Source organism: Danio rerio, chromosome 15 (assembly GCF_052040795.2).
Source record: "Danio rerio strain M-AB ecotype USA chromosome 15, GRCz13ab, whole genome shotgun sequence".
NCBI lineage: Eukaryota > Metazoa > Chordata > Actinopteri > Cypriniformes > Danionidae > Danio > Danio rerio.
In genome coordinates this window covers 11,868,853-11,888,757 of record NC_141035.1, presented here as the reverse complement: position 1 = coordinate 11,888,757, position 19,905 = coordinate 11,868,853, and the positions used below count along the sequence as shown (strand labels likewise).

At 39.9% G+C, this 19,905-nt stretch overlaps 1 protein-coding gene and 1 long non-coding RNA gene across 2 annotated transcripts in view; both read right to left on the bottom strand.

Moving 5' to 3' along the window:
- Positions 1–3,121: 3,121 nt before the first annotated feature.
- LOC147840511 (uncharacterized) overlaps positions 3,122–19,905 on the bottom strand; it is a 44,028-nt gene continuing 27,244 nt past the window's right edge. Inside the window, exon 4 of the mRNA XM_087283724.1 lies at positions 3,122–4,375. Within this exon, the coding sequence (XP_087139850.1) occupies positions 4,305–4,375 (71 nt within the window). The 3' untranslated portion in view covers positions 3,122–4,304. The remainder of the gene's footprint in view (positions 4,376–19,905) is intronic.
- Positions 14,756–17,648, bottom strand: LOC147840512 (uncharacterized). Its single transcript, XR_015510078.1, has 3 exons — positions 17,597–17,648; positions 16,147–17,471; positions 14,756–15,956 (listed from the first exon to the last, which is right to left on the bottom strand). It is a non-coding gene; the product is annotated as an uncharacterized LOC147840512 (long non-coding RNA).

Below are 19,905 nucleotides of genomic sequence, written 5' to 3'. Positions count from 1 at the left end.
AGGCTAAGCCCGGCCGAGTTTTGTGGGTAAAAAACCTGGCCACCAGGCGCTCACATACGAGCCCCAACCCAAGTTTAAATAAATTAAAAAGTAAAAAAGATGAGTAATTAACAAGCTTTCAGTATTTGCTACTTGCTGTCAGTGAGTCAACACAGGCTTATGATGCAACAGTTTTACTAAATTAATGTTCTAAAAATTCATTTTACAGCATAAAGGCTAATATACAATGGCTATGCATTCAAGAGTATTTAGCAAATTACCACTGCGCTGCCAATATTAACGTTAAATAAAATTTGATTCACATTTGACACATCCATCTTCGCTGGTCCTCCAGTCTGTTGTCAATAAAAACCTACAAATGCAGTCTTAAAAATGCAGCTTCCGGTATTGCAAGCAGAAGCTACTTGCTTACCAAGATTTTTTTAAAATAATCGTATTTTGTGTTTTCCTGACAAAATAAACAAACAGGCACATTATGACAACATTTTCTTTTTTTGTACGAACTATTCCCTTAAAGTGTTTTTATCAACCCAATAATAAGGTTAGATGATTCTAAGGTATATGTGAGGTTGAAACACGTTGACCTTATGTCAGAGGTTAAGTAGTGTTTATAAAAGGTCTTTTTATTTTGTTTTATGATTTACAGTGTTCATAAAGCAGACCTTTAGAATGTGTTCATCAAATCTCTATGCAGCAGATGGTTTCATGATCAAACATTCTTTATAATACATTTGGTAAATGTATGTGTGCTATCTGGAATGTGACGCTAGATGCAGTTGCAGTTTCACCCTGACTCAATTTTCATTTACATATCCAGCATTCTGTAGTGAAAAGCAATAAATGCATTTGGTTCCATTAATTTGCCCATGCGCTGTGAGTTCAGGTGCATTGCTAGACTGTTGGCAACCGAACATAAATGTACCATTGACTTTACTGAATGTGCTGATCCAGTTTAGACCAGTTTAGATTGGTGCAATCATTTTTAGCTTTTTAATCACTTTTTAAGAGGTGAGTTAGTAATATGTGCCTAAATTAGGGGCTGCACAGACTAGTCATGCCATGATATTCGTTTGATGTAGACAAATTACGTGACTTTTACATGGAACCCTTTGCCTATTTACACAGGACATGAACATTTAAATGGGAAATGTTTTTCCATTCTAAAACTGTACGTTTGCATTGCTTTTCAATGTAAATTCACTTCATGAACATGCATGAGCAGCATTCTCCTGCCTAGAATATTTTGAAGCACCTTGCACATGAGTACCATGTTTTTTTTTGACACTATGGGCCCTACCATATACCTGGCGCAAGGCGCGACGCAATAGAGTTGACTACTAATAAGAGTTGTTTTGACGTTTTGCGCCAAACTGTTTGAATAGCAAATGCATGTGCGCTCATATGTGCACCCTTAAGCCTTCTGGTCTAAAAACAGAGGTGTGTTGAGGCTCATTGCTGGTTCGTTGCTATTTTGAGGAACTTAAATAGAAGGTTCAAATAGATCAGATCAAAGCTGGTCTATTGTCCAACGCAGATCGCATTAGTTATGCACCTGGCTTACACATTGTTGACAGGGCATATAGGTTACCCCTTTTTTCATATTTATAATAAGTCTTTTTTGTCCCCAGAATGTGCCTGTAAAGTTTCAGCTCAAAACACCCATCAGAGTATTTATTATAGCTGTTTGAAAAGTCTGTATTATAGCTGGGAAAAGGTTGTTGCTGTTTTTTTGCACTGGGCCTTTAAGGCGAGTCATCCCTGCCCACCGTTCCCACGTGCCTGTCAGCAACATGCCTCAATCGCCGCCCTCAGCTGCCTCAGGAAGCAGATCTCACGTAACGTTTGTGAGAAATACTACAGTAAGAACTTTACCAATCAATGTTTGACACATTTTTTTGTGGAGTTGCAACAATGAGTTCAAGCACACACAGCACAGACACACACACACACACTCACATAGCACAGACACGTAGCAAGACACACACGCACATACAGTTGAAGTCAGAATTATTAGCCCCCTTTTGATTTTTATTTTCTTTTTTAAATATTTCCTAAATGGTTTTTAACAGAGCAATGACATTTTCACAGTATGTCTGATAATATTTTTTCTTCTGGAGAAAGTCTTGTTTTATTTCGGCTATAATAAAAGCAGTTATTATTTTTTTTAAATCATTTTTGGGACACAATTATTAGCCCCTTTAAGCTATTTTTTTTTTCGATAATCTACAGAACAAACCATCAATATACAATAACTTGACTAATTACCCTAACCTGCCTAGTTCACCTTATTAACCTATTTAATGTCACTTTAAGCTGTATAGAAGTGTCTGGAAAAATATCTAGTAAAATATTATTTACTGTCATCATGGCAAAGATAAAATAAATCAGTTATTAGAAATAAGTTTTTAAAACTATTATGCTTAGAAATGTGCTGAAACAATCTTCCCAGAACAGAAATTGGGGAAAAATATAAACAAGGGCGCTAATAATTCAGGGGGCTAATAATTCTGACTTTAACTGTACATAGCATAGACAAGCAGGCAGACACACAAACACACATAGCACAGACAAGTAGCGCAGACACACACGCACATACAGAGCATAGACACGCAGGCAGACACACACACATAGCACAGACAAGTAGCGCAGACACACACACACACACATACATAGTGTAGAAACGCAGACACACACACACAGACAGTGAGACACGAGGCTGTGCTGATAAAGTGATTCTGAAGTGAATCGCTGTACTTCATTACACACGTGCACACGTTTTAAAACATGTTAAACTTGTAAAACTCACTCTTGATTACGTTTGATAATGATTAATGATCCTAGCAAACTGAACAGATCTTTTATTCCCGGTTGCTTTGCGCTCGTCGATATGATTTTATGCATTACAACGGAGACATGTTAATGCGCGCAGTTGTCAATCAATATTGGTGGGCGGGGAGACCGCACTCCTATATATAGTTGCAGTTGATCTGAAAACCACTCCAATTGGTCCATTGTTTTTATGTTCTTAAATTTGAAAAAAAAAAAAGTACTGGGTGTGTTTATTTCACCCCGATATGACAGTACATACACTATATTTACACACGTATGTCCAAACAGCTTGAAAAGTAGATTTTTCACCATAGGTGCGCTTTTATACAGACAGAATGTACAACAATATGCAAATATCTTTACAAATGAAACATAATTAAAATATTAAGGACATTTATAAATATAAAGGACTAAAATATAACAAAACATTATTTTCTAGCCTACATAAATATAATACCAATCTTTCATGCCTTCTTCACCTCGGGGGGGCTTTTTCAATTTATAACAATTTGCTTTTGTATAATGTTATTATTTGAGAGGGAGCCGTAGGTGAAGACATGGAGGCGGAATGAAAAAAGCTGGAGGTTTATTAAACAAACAGCTTGCATTAAACAAAGGCAGAATCATAATCATGAACCAGGCAAAGACAAGCAAACAAGGCAGAGTCCAAAAACAGTAGTCAAAAGGGCAGGCAAAAAAGGTCATAACACAATGGCAGAAACAGCAGTAGGAAAACACTTAGTAAGGCAGTGAAACTGGCAATACTTCGCAAAGAACAGAAATAAGCATGAAGTACCACCGAGGAAGTACCCAGTCAATATTCGGGAGAGAGCTCCCTCTGATGGGTGGATGAATGGTAAGCTGCCATATTCGTTACAGACTTCCCCCCTCTATGAACACCTCCTGGTGTTCTTCTACCCCTTCTACGTGGTGCAGGTTGATTCGGATGTTGTTGGTGAAATTCTTGTATCAGTGACGGGTCCAGTATATCCTTGGAGACCACCCAAGATCTTTCTTCCGGTCCATAGCCCTCCCAGTCCACCAGATATTGCAACTGGCCTCTTCTACGGCGGGAGTCCAGGATCTAATTCACTGAGTAAGCAGGTATGCCATCGATCTCCAAAGGTGGAGGAGGCTCAGGACTCCAGGAGCCAGGAGGTGCCAGGAGATGCAGGGTGGACCGGTTTCAGGAGGGAGACATGAAATTAAGAAGATATGCAATAGTTAGCCGGAAGCTCCAAATGGTATGTAACTTCATTAATTTGTTTAAGAATTTTAAAAGGTCCAACATACCTTGAAGTGAGCTTCCTGGTAGACATAAACAAAGATCTCAGGTGGCAAGCCAGACCCTCTGGCCAGGTTGATAGTTGGGATGTGGACGTTTCCGCCGATCTGTCTGAATCCGCTGGGCACGGATTGCTCTCTGAAGCCTCACATGAGCACTGTCCCACACCTGTTCGCTACGCTTAATCCAGTCATCCACCGATGGCACTATTGAAGGTTCTTCTGACCATGGGAACATGGGAGGTTGGTAGCCTAATACACACTGAAAAGGGGTGAGACCTGTGGATGAGTGGGTCAGGGAATTCTGAGCATATTCTGCCCAGGGTAGGAATTTAATCCATTTATTCTGTTCTCTGCTGCAGTAAGTCGTTAGGTAACGATCTATTTCTTGATTGACTCTTTCTATTTGACCGTTTGACTCTGGATGGTAGCCTGAAGTTAAACTGACATTAATGTCCAGGGGCCTCATGTACGAAGGCTTGCGTGAAAATCATACTAAAACATTGAGTAGAAAAAATTTATATGTATGAAACACTGCGTACGCCGAATCCCACGCATATTCTTTGTACATCCGAATGAATGTGAAACTGAGCGCAGATGAATGGTAAGCTGCCATATTCGTTATATTGCAGTATTATTTATTATATGCATATGTATATTTATTTTATCAAAACCAAGCTTAGATTTGCCCATCTGTCAGGTTTTAGACCATTTGGGGCATAGCTTGTGTATTTGAATATAACTCAGTTGTTAGAACACACTTTGTTATTATTGTTCATTTGTTCGTTTACTGGAAATTAGAACTGAATTTAGAAATAGTTTAAAAACAAATCTTTGCACTTAACAAACAAAATTCAGATTTTCCACTTAAAAAGTCCATCATGTATATAGCCAATGATCTATGGCGCGACACAACTGACTCTTAAAGGGAATGGGAGATGAGACTCTGATTGGTTAATTCTCAAAACACACCTATAACTCATTATGAGAATAAGCTCAACCCTTTTAGACCATGTGCCACGGTGCAAAGCAGATTTTTCCATCCCTAAATTAGCAAAGGTGGGTTCTGACACACCCTAATGGCTTTTGCGCCCTGCGCTTTGCACATGGATCGTCAAAATAGAGCTCTTTGTCAAGTTAAACAAACAGCAAATAACATTCAGAGCTGCTCATCATTGTCATTTCCAAAGCAGTGGATCAGAAGAACTTGGAGGTGGAGCAAGAATTATGAGCAAGCAAGTTTGCATACCTACTGTTCTATTTGACACAAATATGTTGCAGAAGGTGCTTAAAAAAAAAAAAAACTTCTAAGTAAATGGCTCCTTACGCTAAAAGGTTGGGAATTCAGCAGTGAAATGTCTCACTTCCAACCTCGATTCAGTCCAGTCACATAACATGAATTTTTACCATGTGAGATGTGAATATTATTTTTTTTGTATTATTGTGCCATGTTGCAAAACACATGCATGTTTATTCATTCATTCATTTATTTTCTTTTTGGCTTCGTCGTACGTAAGATCGCAAGAATGGAGGATGAGTGAAAGTTACTGGATTTGTTCTTGATATCAAGGACACATCCATGCAGATATATATATTAAAGAGAGGAAAACAATAAATCGTTGTATGAATGCTGTAATGTTTAAGTAATTTACCAATAAAAATTTGTGAAGGTCATGTGACCATCAGGAAGAACGCAGCATCTCATTTCTTACAGAACATGGTCTCTGTCCTCGCGGTCTCCTGAGAGTTCATTCTTCCGGGATAATTTGGCAAGACAGGTCTTCACAAGATTGCTCTGCTATCTTGGAATTTAGAAACAGCCACTGTCCAGTTCACAAGAGTGAGTTTCCAGTTAACAATTCACTAAATCACATTATCTGGTCAGAGTAATGAAATGGTCACACTAGAGTATAAGCATGCAAAATTCTGTCGTACAGCACTGAAAAAAGAGGGAAGAATAAACAAGATAAATAGACATTTAAAAAAGCTAACAATAGGTCCATATTTAAAATTTTTATCCTTCTGTTCAAAGAGGTCTTGTTTGGATCTTCGATTGGTTTCATGCTATCACATGATGTGATTTTGTAGGTCAGATTTCACCAAGCTTGAACTTCGCAATTCAAGAAACTGCGAAACTTGTTGCACAAGCTTGTGTTTCAGGCCTGTGCATTGGCATGCATATAAATAAAAGTGAAAAGGGGTGAAAAGTGCAGTGAAACCACAGCATGAGTCTCCAGTTAACAACTTACTAATTAGAATTAACAGTTGGCATCTCCCCGCATTTGCATGCTATTTTAATACATGTTTTAAAAATATTTGAAAATATTTTCAGAGACAAAATCTGGAAATTTAGTTTTATTATGTCGGGTGAATTCATATTCACCAACTCATCTCTGTGACATGTAAAAGATATTGTGGTTATCTATAATTTGATGTATTATTTTTTTAATGAATATGACATATGGAAAGGTCCAACATGTGGAAGATTAGTGAGCCAATGGTGGGTTAGATTGGGATTTCATTTGGGATTTGACTAGTGCTTTGTCACTAGTTGTTTTTATCTGAATTTTACCAAACAAATCAACAAGTGCATGTTTGAAATACAAGATTTTTGACAGCTTTTGTGTAAGTTCCTGAAACATTTTTTTGAGATGAAAAAAGGGACTCATTTTCAGCTGACACTGCTGACAGTTATAAATACTACCAAGTGACTTTAGCTTAGAATAAAATGTTTTTTAGGAAGGTACTTGCACAATGCATGTGCAAGAAAATGCAATATTTTAATATAGTTCTTATAGCAGTTATATTAGTTTAATTATTACATAACTTGATTATTCTCCCTCAAGATTGTACAAAGGACTATCCTTTATGATCTGAAAATATTTAAAGTTGAATGTTTTTCTGCTTTACCTAATTCATCATCAGCTGTTACAAGATGATTAAATGTTAATGTTAAATCAATCAAATATTTAATGTGCCTCTATTTTGGAAAATTATGTTTCATTTAAATTGATAAAAACATTTATCTTAGTTTTGAATCCAAATGTGCACTTTGTATAAAATTATTGTCCCTCAAAAAAGTAAAGTCAACTCTGAGTTATTAATATGAATTGTCTTTCAAGTGGAACTTTAGTCATTTTGTCATTATGTCTGAATGAAACATTGTCATTACACTTGTTGTACATACAGACCTTGGAGCACTTGAAATTTGCATTTAATTATGTGTATTCGGTTCACTCAATGCAGCGTGTAGGTCTCTAGTTAATCAGAGGATGCAGAGTTAAGCTGCCTGATCTCACGAGGTAAGTGACTAAAGTGGCTAATTCATAGTCCAGTCATACCAAAATGTACCATTATAAAAAAAGAGCCGTGGCACCCAACCCCAACTCTTACCCTAACCATCTCTGGGTGATGAACAAATCGTATTAAATTGTACAAATTAGATCGTACAAATTCATACGAATTAGCCACTAAATCAATAAGTTACGAACTGCCGTGAAATCGTGTTGGTAATACCGGTTAGGCCAATTGCCACCAGCTTACTTGTGCTAAAAGTGCCATTAACTAATCACCTCCATACATCTTACTAACTTCAGTGATCAACAGAAATCAAAATGTCTTCCAACTCATGAGCCTACTGCTACATGTAGTCATATAGTTATTAGTATTAGTAGCCTTTAGTTTGTATTGTCATATGTACAGAGCACAGTGGTGACACGATGGCTTAGGGGTTAGCACTGTTGTCTCACAGCAAGAAGGTCACTGGTTTGAGTGCCAGCTGGGCCAGTTGGTATTTCTGTGTGGAGTTTGCATGTTCTCCCTGTGTTTGCGTGGGTTTCCTCTGGGTGCTCCGGTTTCCCCCACAGTCCAAAGACATGTGCTGTAGATTATTTGAATAAACTAAATTGGGCCGTTAGACTGCCTGCTCCCGTCCAAAATTAAACCAGTTACCGACCGCTCCCGCGATTTATTCTGTTTACAGACACAGAAATGCAGACCTCTAGCTGGGATCTTCTGTGTAAAACATATGCTGAATAAGTTGGTGGTTCATTCCTCTTTGGCGATCCCTGATGAATAACGGGACTAAGCTGGAAAACATCCATACACACTCATTCACACATACACTACAGACAATTTAGTTTACCCAATTCACCTATACCACAGGTCTTTGGACTTGTGGGGGGAAAACGGAGCACCCAGAGGTAAACATGCCATCACGGGGAGAACATGCAAACTCGTTTATGCACGCGGGATATTTGTTGTCGCGGACAAAAGTGAAGAGGGTTGGGGAGTCATGGAAGAAAGTGAAAGTGAACAGCGGACGGGAAGGAGGACGGTTAAGGAGGGTAAAATGGCAGATCAGATGTCAGAGGTGCCGGCACATATTAAGCCCTGGCTTTATTTTTCTAGTAGTTACGAGGAAAATACAGTAAAGTTAAATAATTTTAGGACAACTTAGATTAAATATTTTGATCGACTTGTTAATCAAAATATTGACTACTGTAGAGCTGTGTGATGGTCATTTAATTTCTGATGCTGCATTCATACCAGATGCGGAAGAACCGTCAAGCACGAGTGATTTACATGTTAAGTCAATGCAGGGGCGTAAATCTGATTTAACAGTAGGGGGGGACAATAACTATAAAATTTCTTTCAAGCATTTTTTTTTAAGGGGACACAAATTATACAGCCGGATTGTTCTATTAAAGATATGTCCACACAGTTAAAACAGGTTTAATCAATATTATTATTATAGCATGGAGACTACGTCATTATGTTTTTTTTTAAAGTTTTTCTCAGGTTCAATGACAAAGCAAATTATTTTTCAAAACTATTTATTGCATTGTTTTTTGTGTTGTTTACAGTCAACTGACTGACTCCTGAAGCAGAATAAATGCAGAAAGACATTTTCCATACTCATAATAACTAACTTTAAAAACGTTAAAATTACAGATCATGTTGTAAATCAGTGAGCCAGTGAAATCTGCTAAACGGACACAACTCCAAAAAATTTTTAAAATTGTTCATCTTAACAACAATGACAATTGTCATTATCCCTTCAATAAAGCACAACATCCTTACCTGACACTGTACATCTGACTCACCCTGCTCTGCCTGTTCCTCAATCATTACTTTCTCCTTTGCCTGTGATTGATTTTGTGACATTAGTATTTTCATAAGCACTCATTCTGAAAACCAAATTGCTTAATATGTGAACTTTTTGTATTTGACGTTTAGCTGCACTGAAAAATTATCTTATTTCTATTTTTTCTGTCTTTTTATCCAATACATGACACTGCCAGGCACGTTTATTTATACTGTAGCACATTTTATACACAATGGCAATTCAAAGTGCTTTACATAAAGAATGCAAAACTATCATAAAAATAATCACAACAATAAAAACTAAGAATTAAAAAAGGTTTAACATTTTAATTTCAAATTAATTGAGTCACTTAAAACAGAATAGAAACGGATTATACAAAAATACAGTGGGGTTAGTGTGCTCAGTGTAGCACAGTGCTTATTTAGCAAATACACAACTAAATATTATGCTAATTGTGGTCGTTAATGTTAAGTTAACATTATGCCAAGTCGTCACAAATGAAACTGCATGGGAAACGGCTTTAGCGTTAGCAACAAGCTAACGTTAACTAGATAAGTAATTTTAATCACTAATACAGAAGATTCATGAATAATTACATGGGTAAAAAGCTATTTTTACCTCAAGTAATTTATGAACGAGTCTGTATTACCTACATCGAGGAGAATCGCTTTATTTAAGGTGAATAAAATCCGCAGCTGCAGCCACACACCTGATGTGTGTTTTAGTAGCCGAATGAAGGAAAGCATTCAGTGGACCGAACCACTCTGAGGTAGGAAAGGGGGACTCAACTGTTTCTAAATGCATTTTAAATGATAAATGTGGTTTTCTTTCTACTTAGACAAATATTTTAGCTATAAATACACATTTATTTTTCACAATTGAGAGTTTTTTTATGTTATTTTATTTTATACGGGATTTACGCCCATGAGTCAATGCAAAGACACAAATAGACATCCTACAGCGCAATACGCACAAATGAGGTTGCACTAATGATGCGATTAGTGCTAATGAAGCAATGTCAGTTAAGCAATTTGCATGAGTTGTGTAATGGGTTTATAAAATGCAAATTATATAAATAGTTTTGTTAGTTGGCCCACAACAGATATGTGTATTTGTTTCTCCCCCCCTTAAATTTTTTTTATTTTGACAGTAAGAATTCGCAATAAGCTGTAACAACTGATTCTTTTCTGTGGCATTACACAGCCACGCCAATAGATAGCGCATCAAACGCATGCGAAAGACACGAGAGATTCACTTCCTTCCTGATCACGGGCTCAATAATAAACTGACTGCTGCGGTGGAAAGACGTAACTTCTTTGTCTCCTTTTTTTTGCACCGTTTATACGCTGATCCACAGTGCACAATGCCTGTGTATCATTGGCTGCCGGCGCAGATATCCCCTAGATCTGAGGCCGGTAACAATTGGGGGCTCATCCGGGATCCAGCATACCTCACGGGGAAGAGTGTCATTGCAGTGGTGAGATTCTGTACCCAGTGTCCTTGGAAGGCTGCTGTCAAGTGTAATCCAGAGAACAACTGCTACAGGTGATTCGTGAAAATGACTACTTTAGGCCCATGGCGGGTGCTGGTCTTCAAGATCCAAAAGAAACTCTCAGATCTGAGTTTTAGTCAGTTACAGACTGGTGAGTTCGTTAAAAGACGGCTGCGAAACTTACCACGTTGCAGATTTAAGTGAACCTGAACTGTATGACATAATTGTTGACTATATTAGAAGTGAAAAGCTAAAAGCTTCCGAAGATGAGGGCATGAGCCAACTTCTTCTTCTCCTCGATCTGCTGAATGACATCCTATCAGTTCCAGGCTGCAAAGCCACTGAACCTGATAATGTTGCACCTTCTTTAATAGGGGATTCAACAGCACATCCACATGATCAGACACAACCATCACACAGAGACATTGACAATCACATTTCATCTGTTCAGACCAGAGACACCTATGCACTTACCCGGGAAGAGAACTCATTAATGGCTGATATGTCCAGCCATGCTGGGGCTGCTCGGTTGGGTAGGATGAACTAACATCGAACATTTCTGATCATGTTGTGAGGTTATCTGATGTTTCAGCATTGTTGCCAAGAAGAGAATTTAAGTTACATGGTGGTCAAATTTCTGATGCAGGTTCTGATATCTCTTACAACAGTTTGAGTAAACAAATGGATGTGGGTTTACAGGAAGGTTTTAGCGAGTCAGAAATAATCAGAACTGTCCTCAAAATAACTAAACCAGGTACTTTCAGGGAGATGCTAAGCCATAAAGAAGACCTTACTGTAGAAGGCTTAAAGAGATATCTTAGGTCACATATCAGGGACAAGAATGTAACTGAGCTTTTTCAAGAACTGAGTAATGCGAGACAGCAAGACAGGGAAACTCCGCAGCAATTCCTTTATAGAATTATGGGGTTGAAGCAACGAGTTCTCTTTGAGTCCCAGCAACCAGGTGTAGATTTCAGTTATGACAAAAAATTGGTTCAGGGCACTTTCCTACATACAGTCTACCAGGGTTTGAATGACAAAAACAGCTATGTGCGACATGATCTTAAACCCTTTTTATCAGACCTGCAGGTTAGTAATGACTTTTTACTTGAACAAGTCACTAAGTCTACCTCTGAGGAAGAGGGATGTTTAAAACGACTAAGCACAGTAGCTAAGGCAAGACCAGTGACTGTGAATTCAGTTAGACATGATTCAGTTGAGCTAACTGACCAAAACCGACAGACAAAAGTTGACTCTGAATTACAAGCTAACCGGGATGTTATCAAAGAACTGACCGCACAAGTGTCCTCATTAACTAAACATATCTCCCATCTGACAACATCTACTGAGACCATGAAATCAATAGATAACAACACACTCACAACCCGTCCCACACCAACAACTGGGGCAAAAGGGAAATGCCATGAATGTGTTAAGACAGGCAATATAAATTGTCCCCACTGCTTTATCTGTGGACAAGCTGGTCACAAAGCCATTGGCTGTCTTCAGCGCAAGGTGTCGGGAAACGGGATGAGGTCACTGGAAAGGGGCAACCCGTGACCTCAACCAGTTCCGAGCCCCAGACAAAAGACAAAATGCTAAGACATCCACAAATAAAATCACAATGTCAGGGGGACCCAAAAAGACGAGTAGCTCAACTCATTGGCAAGAGGTGTATGGTTTCAACCTCAATAAATGGTGTACCACTTCAAATGTTGCTGGATTCTGGTGCTCAAGTGACAATGGTAGGAAAGGCATGGATGGAGAGTGAATTACCTTTTGTCACTTGAATCTCTTTTCTCTTCTCAGTCCCTGGAAATAATGACAGTTAATGGCACTGAGGTACCTCTGGAAGGTTGGGCTGAAATTGACCTCCAGATCTGTAGCCGGAATCATGGAAATATGTCAATCAGAGTGCCCCTTTTAATAAGTCGAAACTGTAGTTGCTCTGTTTTAGGTAGCAATGTTATAGCCGAGGTAATAAAAGAAAACGCAAATCAGAAAGCAAAAATTGACGTTTCTGCTATTCTAGAAGAAGCTTTAAGTGTCAGGGCATCTGCTGTAGAAGCGTTAGTGTTGGCTGTCCAGCAAGAAACTTTGTCTGAGAAATTGCAACACAATGTCTGCAATGGAAAAAATGGTGTAATGATACCTGCTGGGCAGATTCAGGAAGTTAAGTGTAGGCTTTGGGGGGTGCTCAGGTGGGGGTACAATGCTGTTTCAGCCTATTGTGGACAATGACTGCATGGATGGTCTAGAGTTGTTTCCAGCTTTAGTGGATGTCCCCAGTGGACTGTCAAAATGTGTCAAAGTTCCAATCCAGAACTCCACTAAACATGCTATCTACCTGCCACAGAGGAGTGTTCTTGGCACGATCGAGGATATTGATGATCTTAAGCCCATCCAACACTACACTGATATTCCTGAGTCCAAATTTAAAGATAATCCTCAATCCTGCTCAACCCAAGTGAGGGCTGACAATTGGCAAAACCATGAAAAAAACCTGTCTGTGCAACTAAATGAAGGTAAATGGCACCCTCCAGCTGACCTCACACATCTGGCTTAGGATGAAAAGGAAATCGTTAGAGGAATTCTGTTTGAACATTCTGATGTATTTGCTAGGGATGACACAGATATTGGTTGCATCCCTGACCTACAACTTAAGATCTGTCTAAAAGATGACACACCAGTCCAAAAGTCCTACAATGCAGTCCCAAAGCCCTTGTATCAAGAAGTAAAGGAATATGTTCGAAAGCTGCTCGATCATGGGTGGATTCGAAAATCCATATCTCCTTACTCCTCACCCATCGTCTGTGTGAGAAAAAAAAGATAAGAGCTTATGTCTTTGTGTTGACTTTTGTGTATTAAACAGTAAAACAATACCTGACCGTCACCCCCTTCCACGTATTCAGGATCTATTAGATAATCTGGGAGGTTACTCATGGTTTTCCATATTAGATCAAGGCAGTGCATATCACCAGGGCTTTGTCGAGGAGAACTCTAGGTACATGACAGCTTTTAGCACGCCTTGGGGATTGTATGAATGGATTCCAGCAGCATTCCAAAGGTGTATGGAAGGTGTGTTGAATGGTCTACGGGATGAATGCTGTTTTCCATACTTAGACGATGTCCTCTGTTTCTCCAAAACCTTTCAGGAATACATTGAAGATCTAAAGCAGGGGTCTCAAACTCAATTTACTTGGGGGCCGCAGGAGGCAAAGTCTGGGTGAGGCTGGGCCGCATAAGGGATTTCACAAAAAAAGTTCTCAAATGTCATTATTAGCAGTTTTAATTATTTCTTCTGAACATGAAGTGTCCTGAACATTAATAGAACATTGAGTGAAGATTATGAACAGTTCTTCTGAACATGGCATCTTTTGCCTACTTCTTGCTGCCAGAGACTTGACAGCGCTTCTTCTCACAAATCTGAACCACATTTGGCTTTAGAGCGGAAGCAGTTGAGACCCTCAGTATGGCTTGAAGATGATCATCATTAAGTCTAGACCTGTACTTTGACTTATTGAAGTCCTAGGGAAAAAAGTAGGGGAACTCACTCAAAACTTCCATTCCCTCACCTAAAAAAAGGCGTATGTATGTATAAATAAAACACCCCCACCCCACTCCAGTCACATCAGTCTGTACCAGTCTGTATCTACCTATAATATCAACACAAGATGCAGGGCAGGCACGTGCACACATAGGGCTCAACCTGTGCAGAGCACATGCCCTTTTTAGTCTTGCATAGAAAGTGCCCTTTCAAAATGATCAAAAGTGCCCCCGCGACGCGATACTCCCTCGGTCCCGCCCTTCAGTAGGCGCGCGATAACACCGCTCTTGAGTACGCGCGCGACAACGCACATTGAGTGACAAGCGAGCTGTGTACGGATAGAATCAGCGGAGCGGTGAGCGCTCTCTCTCCCCGCTCCGCTGATTCTGTCAGAGTACAGCGGTCGGCGCGGGCCACAAAATATTGCACTGAGGGCCGCAAATGGCCCGCGGGCCGCGAGTTTGAGACCCCTGATCTAAAGAGAGTTTTTTGTCGGTTACGTGAGCATGGTGTAAAATTATGGCCAGCAAAATGTGAATTGTTTAAGCGGCAGGTGAGATATGTGGGGCGTTTAGTTTCAAGCGAGGGCATTCAAGTCGATCCCAAAGACTTAAAAGCCGTGCTGCAATGGAAAGAGCGGAAACCAAAGAATGTTGGAGAAGTTAGGGCTCTATTGGGCTTTTTGGGCTACTATCGATCATTCATTCAGGATTTTTCCAGAATAGCCTGCCCATTGTTCAAGCTTCAAGAAAATCCTAGTGAGACTGAAGAGGGAACAGTTCAGAGGAGGCTAGCCAAACAGGGTGTTAAGAAGGGCCAGTTACCCTCCAAGACACCAGTTCAATAGACCTCTGAACATAGCACTGTTGTTGCCAACCTTGTCGACATGTTGACCTCCTCTCCTATCTTAGCGTACCCAGACTTTGATTTACCTTTTGTCCTCCACACCGATGCATCTGATGAGGGTCTGGGGGCTGTACTCTATCAGGAGCAGGGAGGTAAACTGCGGGTAATTGCCTATGGTTCAAGGTCACTCTCACCTGCGCAGAAAAATTATCTTCACTCCAATAAGCTTGAGTTTCTTGCCTTAAAATGGGCCATCTGTGATAAATTTCGTGATTACCTCTACTATGCACCCACATTTCAAGTCTTCACCGATAATAACTCCCTGACCTATATCCTGGGCACTGCCAAGTTGAATGCTGTGGGACATTGTTGGGTGGGCGAACTGGCCGACTTTCACTTCACCATCAAATATGTGCCAGGGAAATCTAACACAGGTGCTGACACCCTATCACGGTTCCCAGTGAAACTTCAGGACCACATCATAGAATTTTCAGAGACTTTACCTCCAGATGTCATTTCTGCCATATGGCGGGGAGATCAAGCTAAGAGGGAAAATGAAGTACCGTGGGTTGCGGCCCTTTAGTTAAGGTCCTGTGATGATCTTCCTTCTGCCAGCACACCCATGTTTCTTCTAGAAGATGTTCAAGCTGCCCAAAAGGAAGATGCTTTAATATGTGAGGTAATTACACTAAAAGAGAAAGGATGGAAACCAAGTAAGAAAAACAAGATGAACTTAGGATTAAACACACAGCGATTGATGTATGAATGGAATAAACTTAGACTTGACAAAGGAATCTTATACAGACAGACAGCACAACACAAACAGCTGGTTCTCCCCAGCTCTCTGAAGCCTCTTGCACTTAAACATCTTCATGACGACTTGGGGCATGTTGGGGCTGACAAAGTCATTGATCTGGCAAGACAAAGGTTTTTCTGGCCTTTTATGCAACGTGACATAGAGAATTACGTTATTCGTCAGTGCCAATGTATCAAACAAAAGCGACCCACTGTCCCAGAAAAGGCACCCATGGGTTCAATCACCACTAGTGTCCCCTTTGAGTTACTGTCTGTTGACTACCTGCATCTTGAACCAAGTAAGGGAGGCTATGAATATATCTTGGTTCTCGTGGATCACTTTACCCGTTTTGCTCAGGCTTACCCAACGTGGAATAAATCTGGAAAAACAGCCGCAGAAAAGATTTTCTATGATTTTATTCCACGTTTTGGGTATCCCCAAAAACTTCACCATGATCAGGGCAGGGAGTTCGAGAATAATTTGTTTCAACGACTTCAACAGCTGGCTGGCATTGCTCATTCTCGGAATACCCCTTATCACCCACAAGGGAATCCCGTTGAGTGCTTGAATAGAACGCTCCTCCAAATGCTACGAACATTGTCAGCAGAAAAGAAATCTGAGTGGAAAGACCACCTACCGCAAATAGTTCATGCATACAATTGTTCGAGGCATGAAGGCATAACATGAGGTTATTCACCATTTTTTCTCCTTTTTGGCAGAGCCCCGCGGTTGCTGATTTATTTGCTCTTTAAACTGGACTCTGAACTGCATACTGAGACCCATCAGGAATACACAAAAAAGTGGGCTTCTCTGATGCAGGAAGCTTATAAGATCGCTTCTGAAAATAGTAAGAATAGCTCTGCAAAAGGAAAAAAATACTATGATCGTGGTGTCAGAGGATTTGTGCTTCAACCAGGTGATCGTGTGCTTGTCCGCAACCTATCTGAAAGAGGCGGACCTGGTAAACTCCGTCCTTACTGGAAGGACACAGTTCATTGTGTTGTTGAGAGAATGGGAGATGGTCCTGTATATCAAATACAAGCTGAAATAGGTTACCGCACCCTCCGTGTTCTACATCGAAATCTCCTTTTGCCTGTGAACGATCTGCCACTTGAACACGATAGTCAGGTCAATCAAACGTTAAAACAACAAAGGCAAAAACACCACCACATAAACAATAGTCACCAAATGTCTGATACCTTGGGAACCGACCCCAGTGATTCTGGGGACGAGGAGGTTTATGCATGTAATCCCAGACCAGTGACTGTATATGAGAGACACCAAAACCTCAAACAGCCCCATGGTGTGCCAAATAGTACTCTTCGTGTAGTGGCACAAGATTTTTACCCAGTACATCACAGAGCAGAGCCAGATAACATTGAGATATATGAATATCACCCTCAGTTTGTGACAACAGAACCAGTACAAGCTCCGATTAACCTGTTGCCATCTGTGGAACCTCAGGAGCAATTAGATGGCTGCATAGCTAGTGGACGTGATGAGGATACTAACCTTAGTGCACAGCAGGTTGAACAGCCAGGAAATACAGATGATGTCACCCTGCGTAGGTCTGCACGGACCATAAAGCTAAAGGAGGTATTCACGTACAATCAGATGGGCCAACCTACATATCAAACTTGGAAACCAGGAGCCAATGCAATGCATGCTTGTGTCTTTTACCCAGTCCAAACTTACCCCGTCCTACCTGACATACACCACTACCCAGTGCCAGGAGTTTGGGCATTCTAAAAAAGAAAATAAAGTAATTAAAATAGAAGACATGTGACAATAGGAGATGCTTGACATTCTAAAGCATACGCACCTTGACCAGTTAGCTTTTGTGACAACTAGTGACCTAATTAGTTATTGATGTCCGGAGACATCTCTAAAAGCAGGGGAGAGTATAATGGGTTTATAAAATGCAAATTATATAAATAGTTTTGTTAGTTGGCCCACAACAGATATGTGTATTTGTTTCTTTTCCCCCCCTTTAATTTTTTTATTTTGACAGTAAGAATTCGCAATAAGCTGTAACAACTGATTCTTTTCTGTGGCATTACACAGCCACGCCAATAGATAGCGCATCAAACGCATGCAAAAGACACAAGAGATTCACTTCCTTCCTGATCGCGGGCTCAGTAATAAACTGACTGCTGCGGTGGAAAGACGTAACTTCTTTGTTTCCTCGTGTTTTTGCACAGTTTATGCGCTGATCCACAGTGCACAACGCCTGTATATCATTGGCTGCCGGCGCAGATATCCCCTAGATCTGAGGCCGGTAACAGTCGCTCGAGTTCAAAAATCAGAACTTTAGCGGATATTTTTGCCACGTTAACCAATCAGAAGCTTTCTCTTGCAGGGGAGTGATTATGGCGTAGCGTCTGTTGGTGTCTCAGGGGAAAATCCTACTGCCGATCCCTGAAAACAGTTATTCCAACTGGACTCAGCTCAGTCATTACTGAGGTCTAGTTTCAGAAGACGTTTATGAGCTCAAAAAGCTGGGTGCACCTCAAAACGGATCTAGTGTACTCAGGCACGGCTCTAAATGAGTCAACCCTGTTTTTCAGCCTTCATAAAGCAAATAAACACAGCTATTCTCTCAATAATATCTCTGTTAGCCATTTAGCAATAAAGCTAGAGTCACCGGGCATAGAGAAGGCTGGGTGCACCTCAAAATGGATCTAGTGGACTCAGGCAAGTCTCTAAATGAGTCAACGCTGTTTTTCAGACTTCATAAAGCAAATAAACACAGCTATTCTCTCAATAATATCTCTGTTAGTCATTTAGCAATAAAGCTAGAGTCACCGGGCATAGAGAAGGCCCGCCCATGACACGAATCCACACCTGTTGTGAAGTGAATTTAATATATGTATATATATTAGTGCTGTCAAAATTAGTGCGTTAACGCATGCAATTAATGAGAAATATTTAACGCGTTAAAAAAATAATGCAATTAACATAGTTTTTTTATTATTTCTTTTTGTGGTTCAACATGCAAAGAAATATGGATAAGACCAAGGAAGCACTTTTGAAGGCAAGTTTCAGTATAAAACAATTAATGTCACATTACCAGCCAATCCAGCATTTCCTCGTGAGTTTCATGCAATTTTGTGTGTTTCATTTTTGACTTTTAATATTTGTTTTAATGGAATTTGATACAGAAAGAAAACCTCCAATTTAGTGACTCAGTGGTCCTTTAAGCTAATCAAAAATCGCTGCTTACAAAGTAGACTCTTAATAAGAGTATTATCTTAATTATGTTAAAATCGGAGTATTGGTGTCTATGTTAATTTACTCAAAAAGTGCCAGATTAAGTCGCGAGCTGTCAAAGACAGCGCATTCCTCTGTCTTTTAGCATGAGCCCCTTAAATGTTTTATTAAGTTTGATCTGTTTCCCCCTTAAACTCAACTTTTGTAAAGCGGCTGCTTTGCATTGTTGTGTCAGAATTCTTGTGAAAAACAGCCATAACTAAGAACGCTTAGTTTAAGCAAATTTGATAAACGCGATCATGAGTGTTGATTCTGAAGTGAGTTGCTCCAGCTGCACTGTCCTGTGCACGTTTTGTGTGTGTGTGTGTCTGTGCTCTCACGTTTCTTAGCAACAAACCTGCCTAAACTTTGTTGTCCATAGCCACTAAATCAGCCACTAAAGTTGCGTTGCACTCCCAACTCACATCATTCAAAATAAAAGGTCTATATTGTCCACCCATAATGTCAACAGACTGGACGGTATTAGCAACTGGCTGAATGTAAAGGAGGACTAAGCAAAATTGTTTCTACGTCATAATTAATGTTCTCAACTCACAGCAATAAACTTTACAATGAGTGCAATTGTTTGTATTCAGTTCTTTGTTATTATAATTTTCCATTTTCCATATTTGCAATGCCGGTATTTTGGCAGTTCTTTGCAACCCACTTAGAACCCAACTTGGAAATATGTTTTTTTTCTCTATTGGCATTGATTGTTTTGAAATTCAAATGGCACTAACATGCCTGTGTTTATA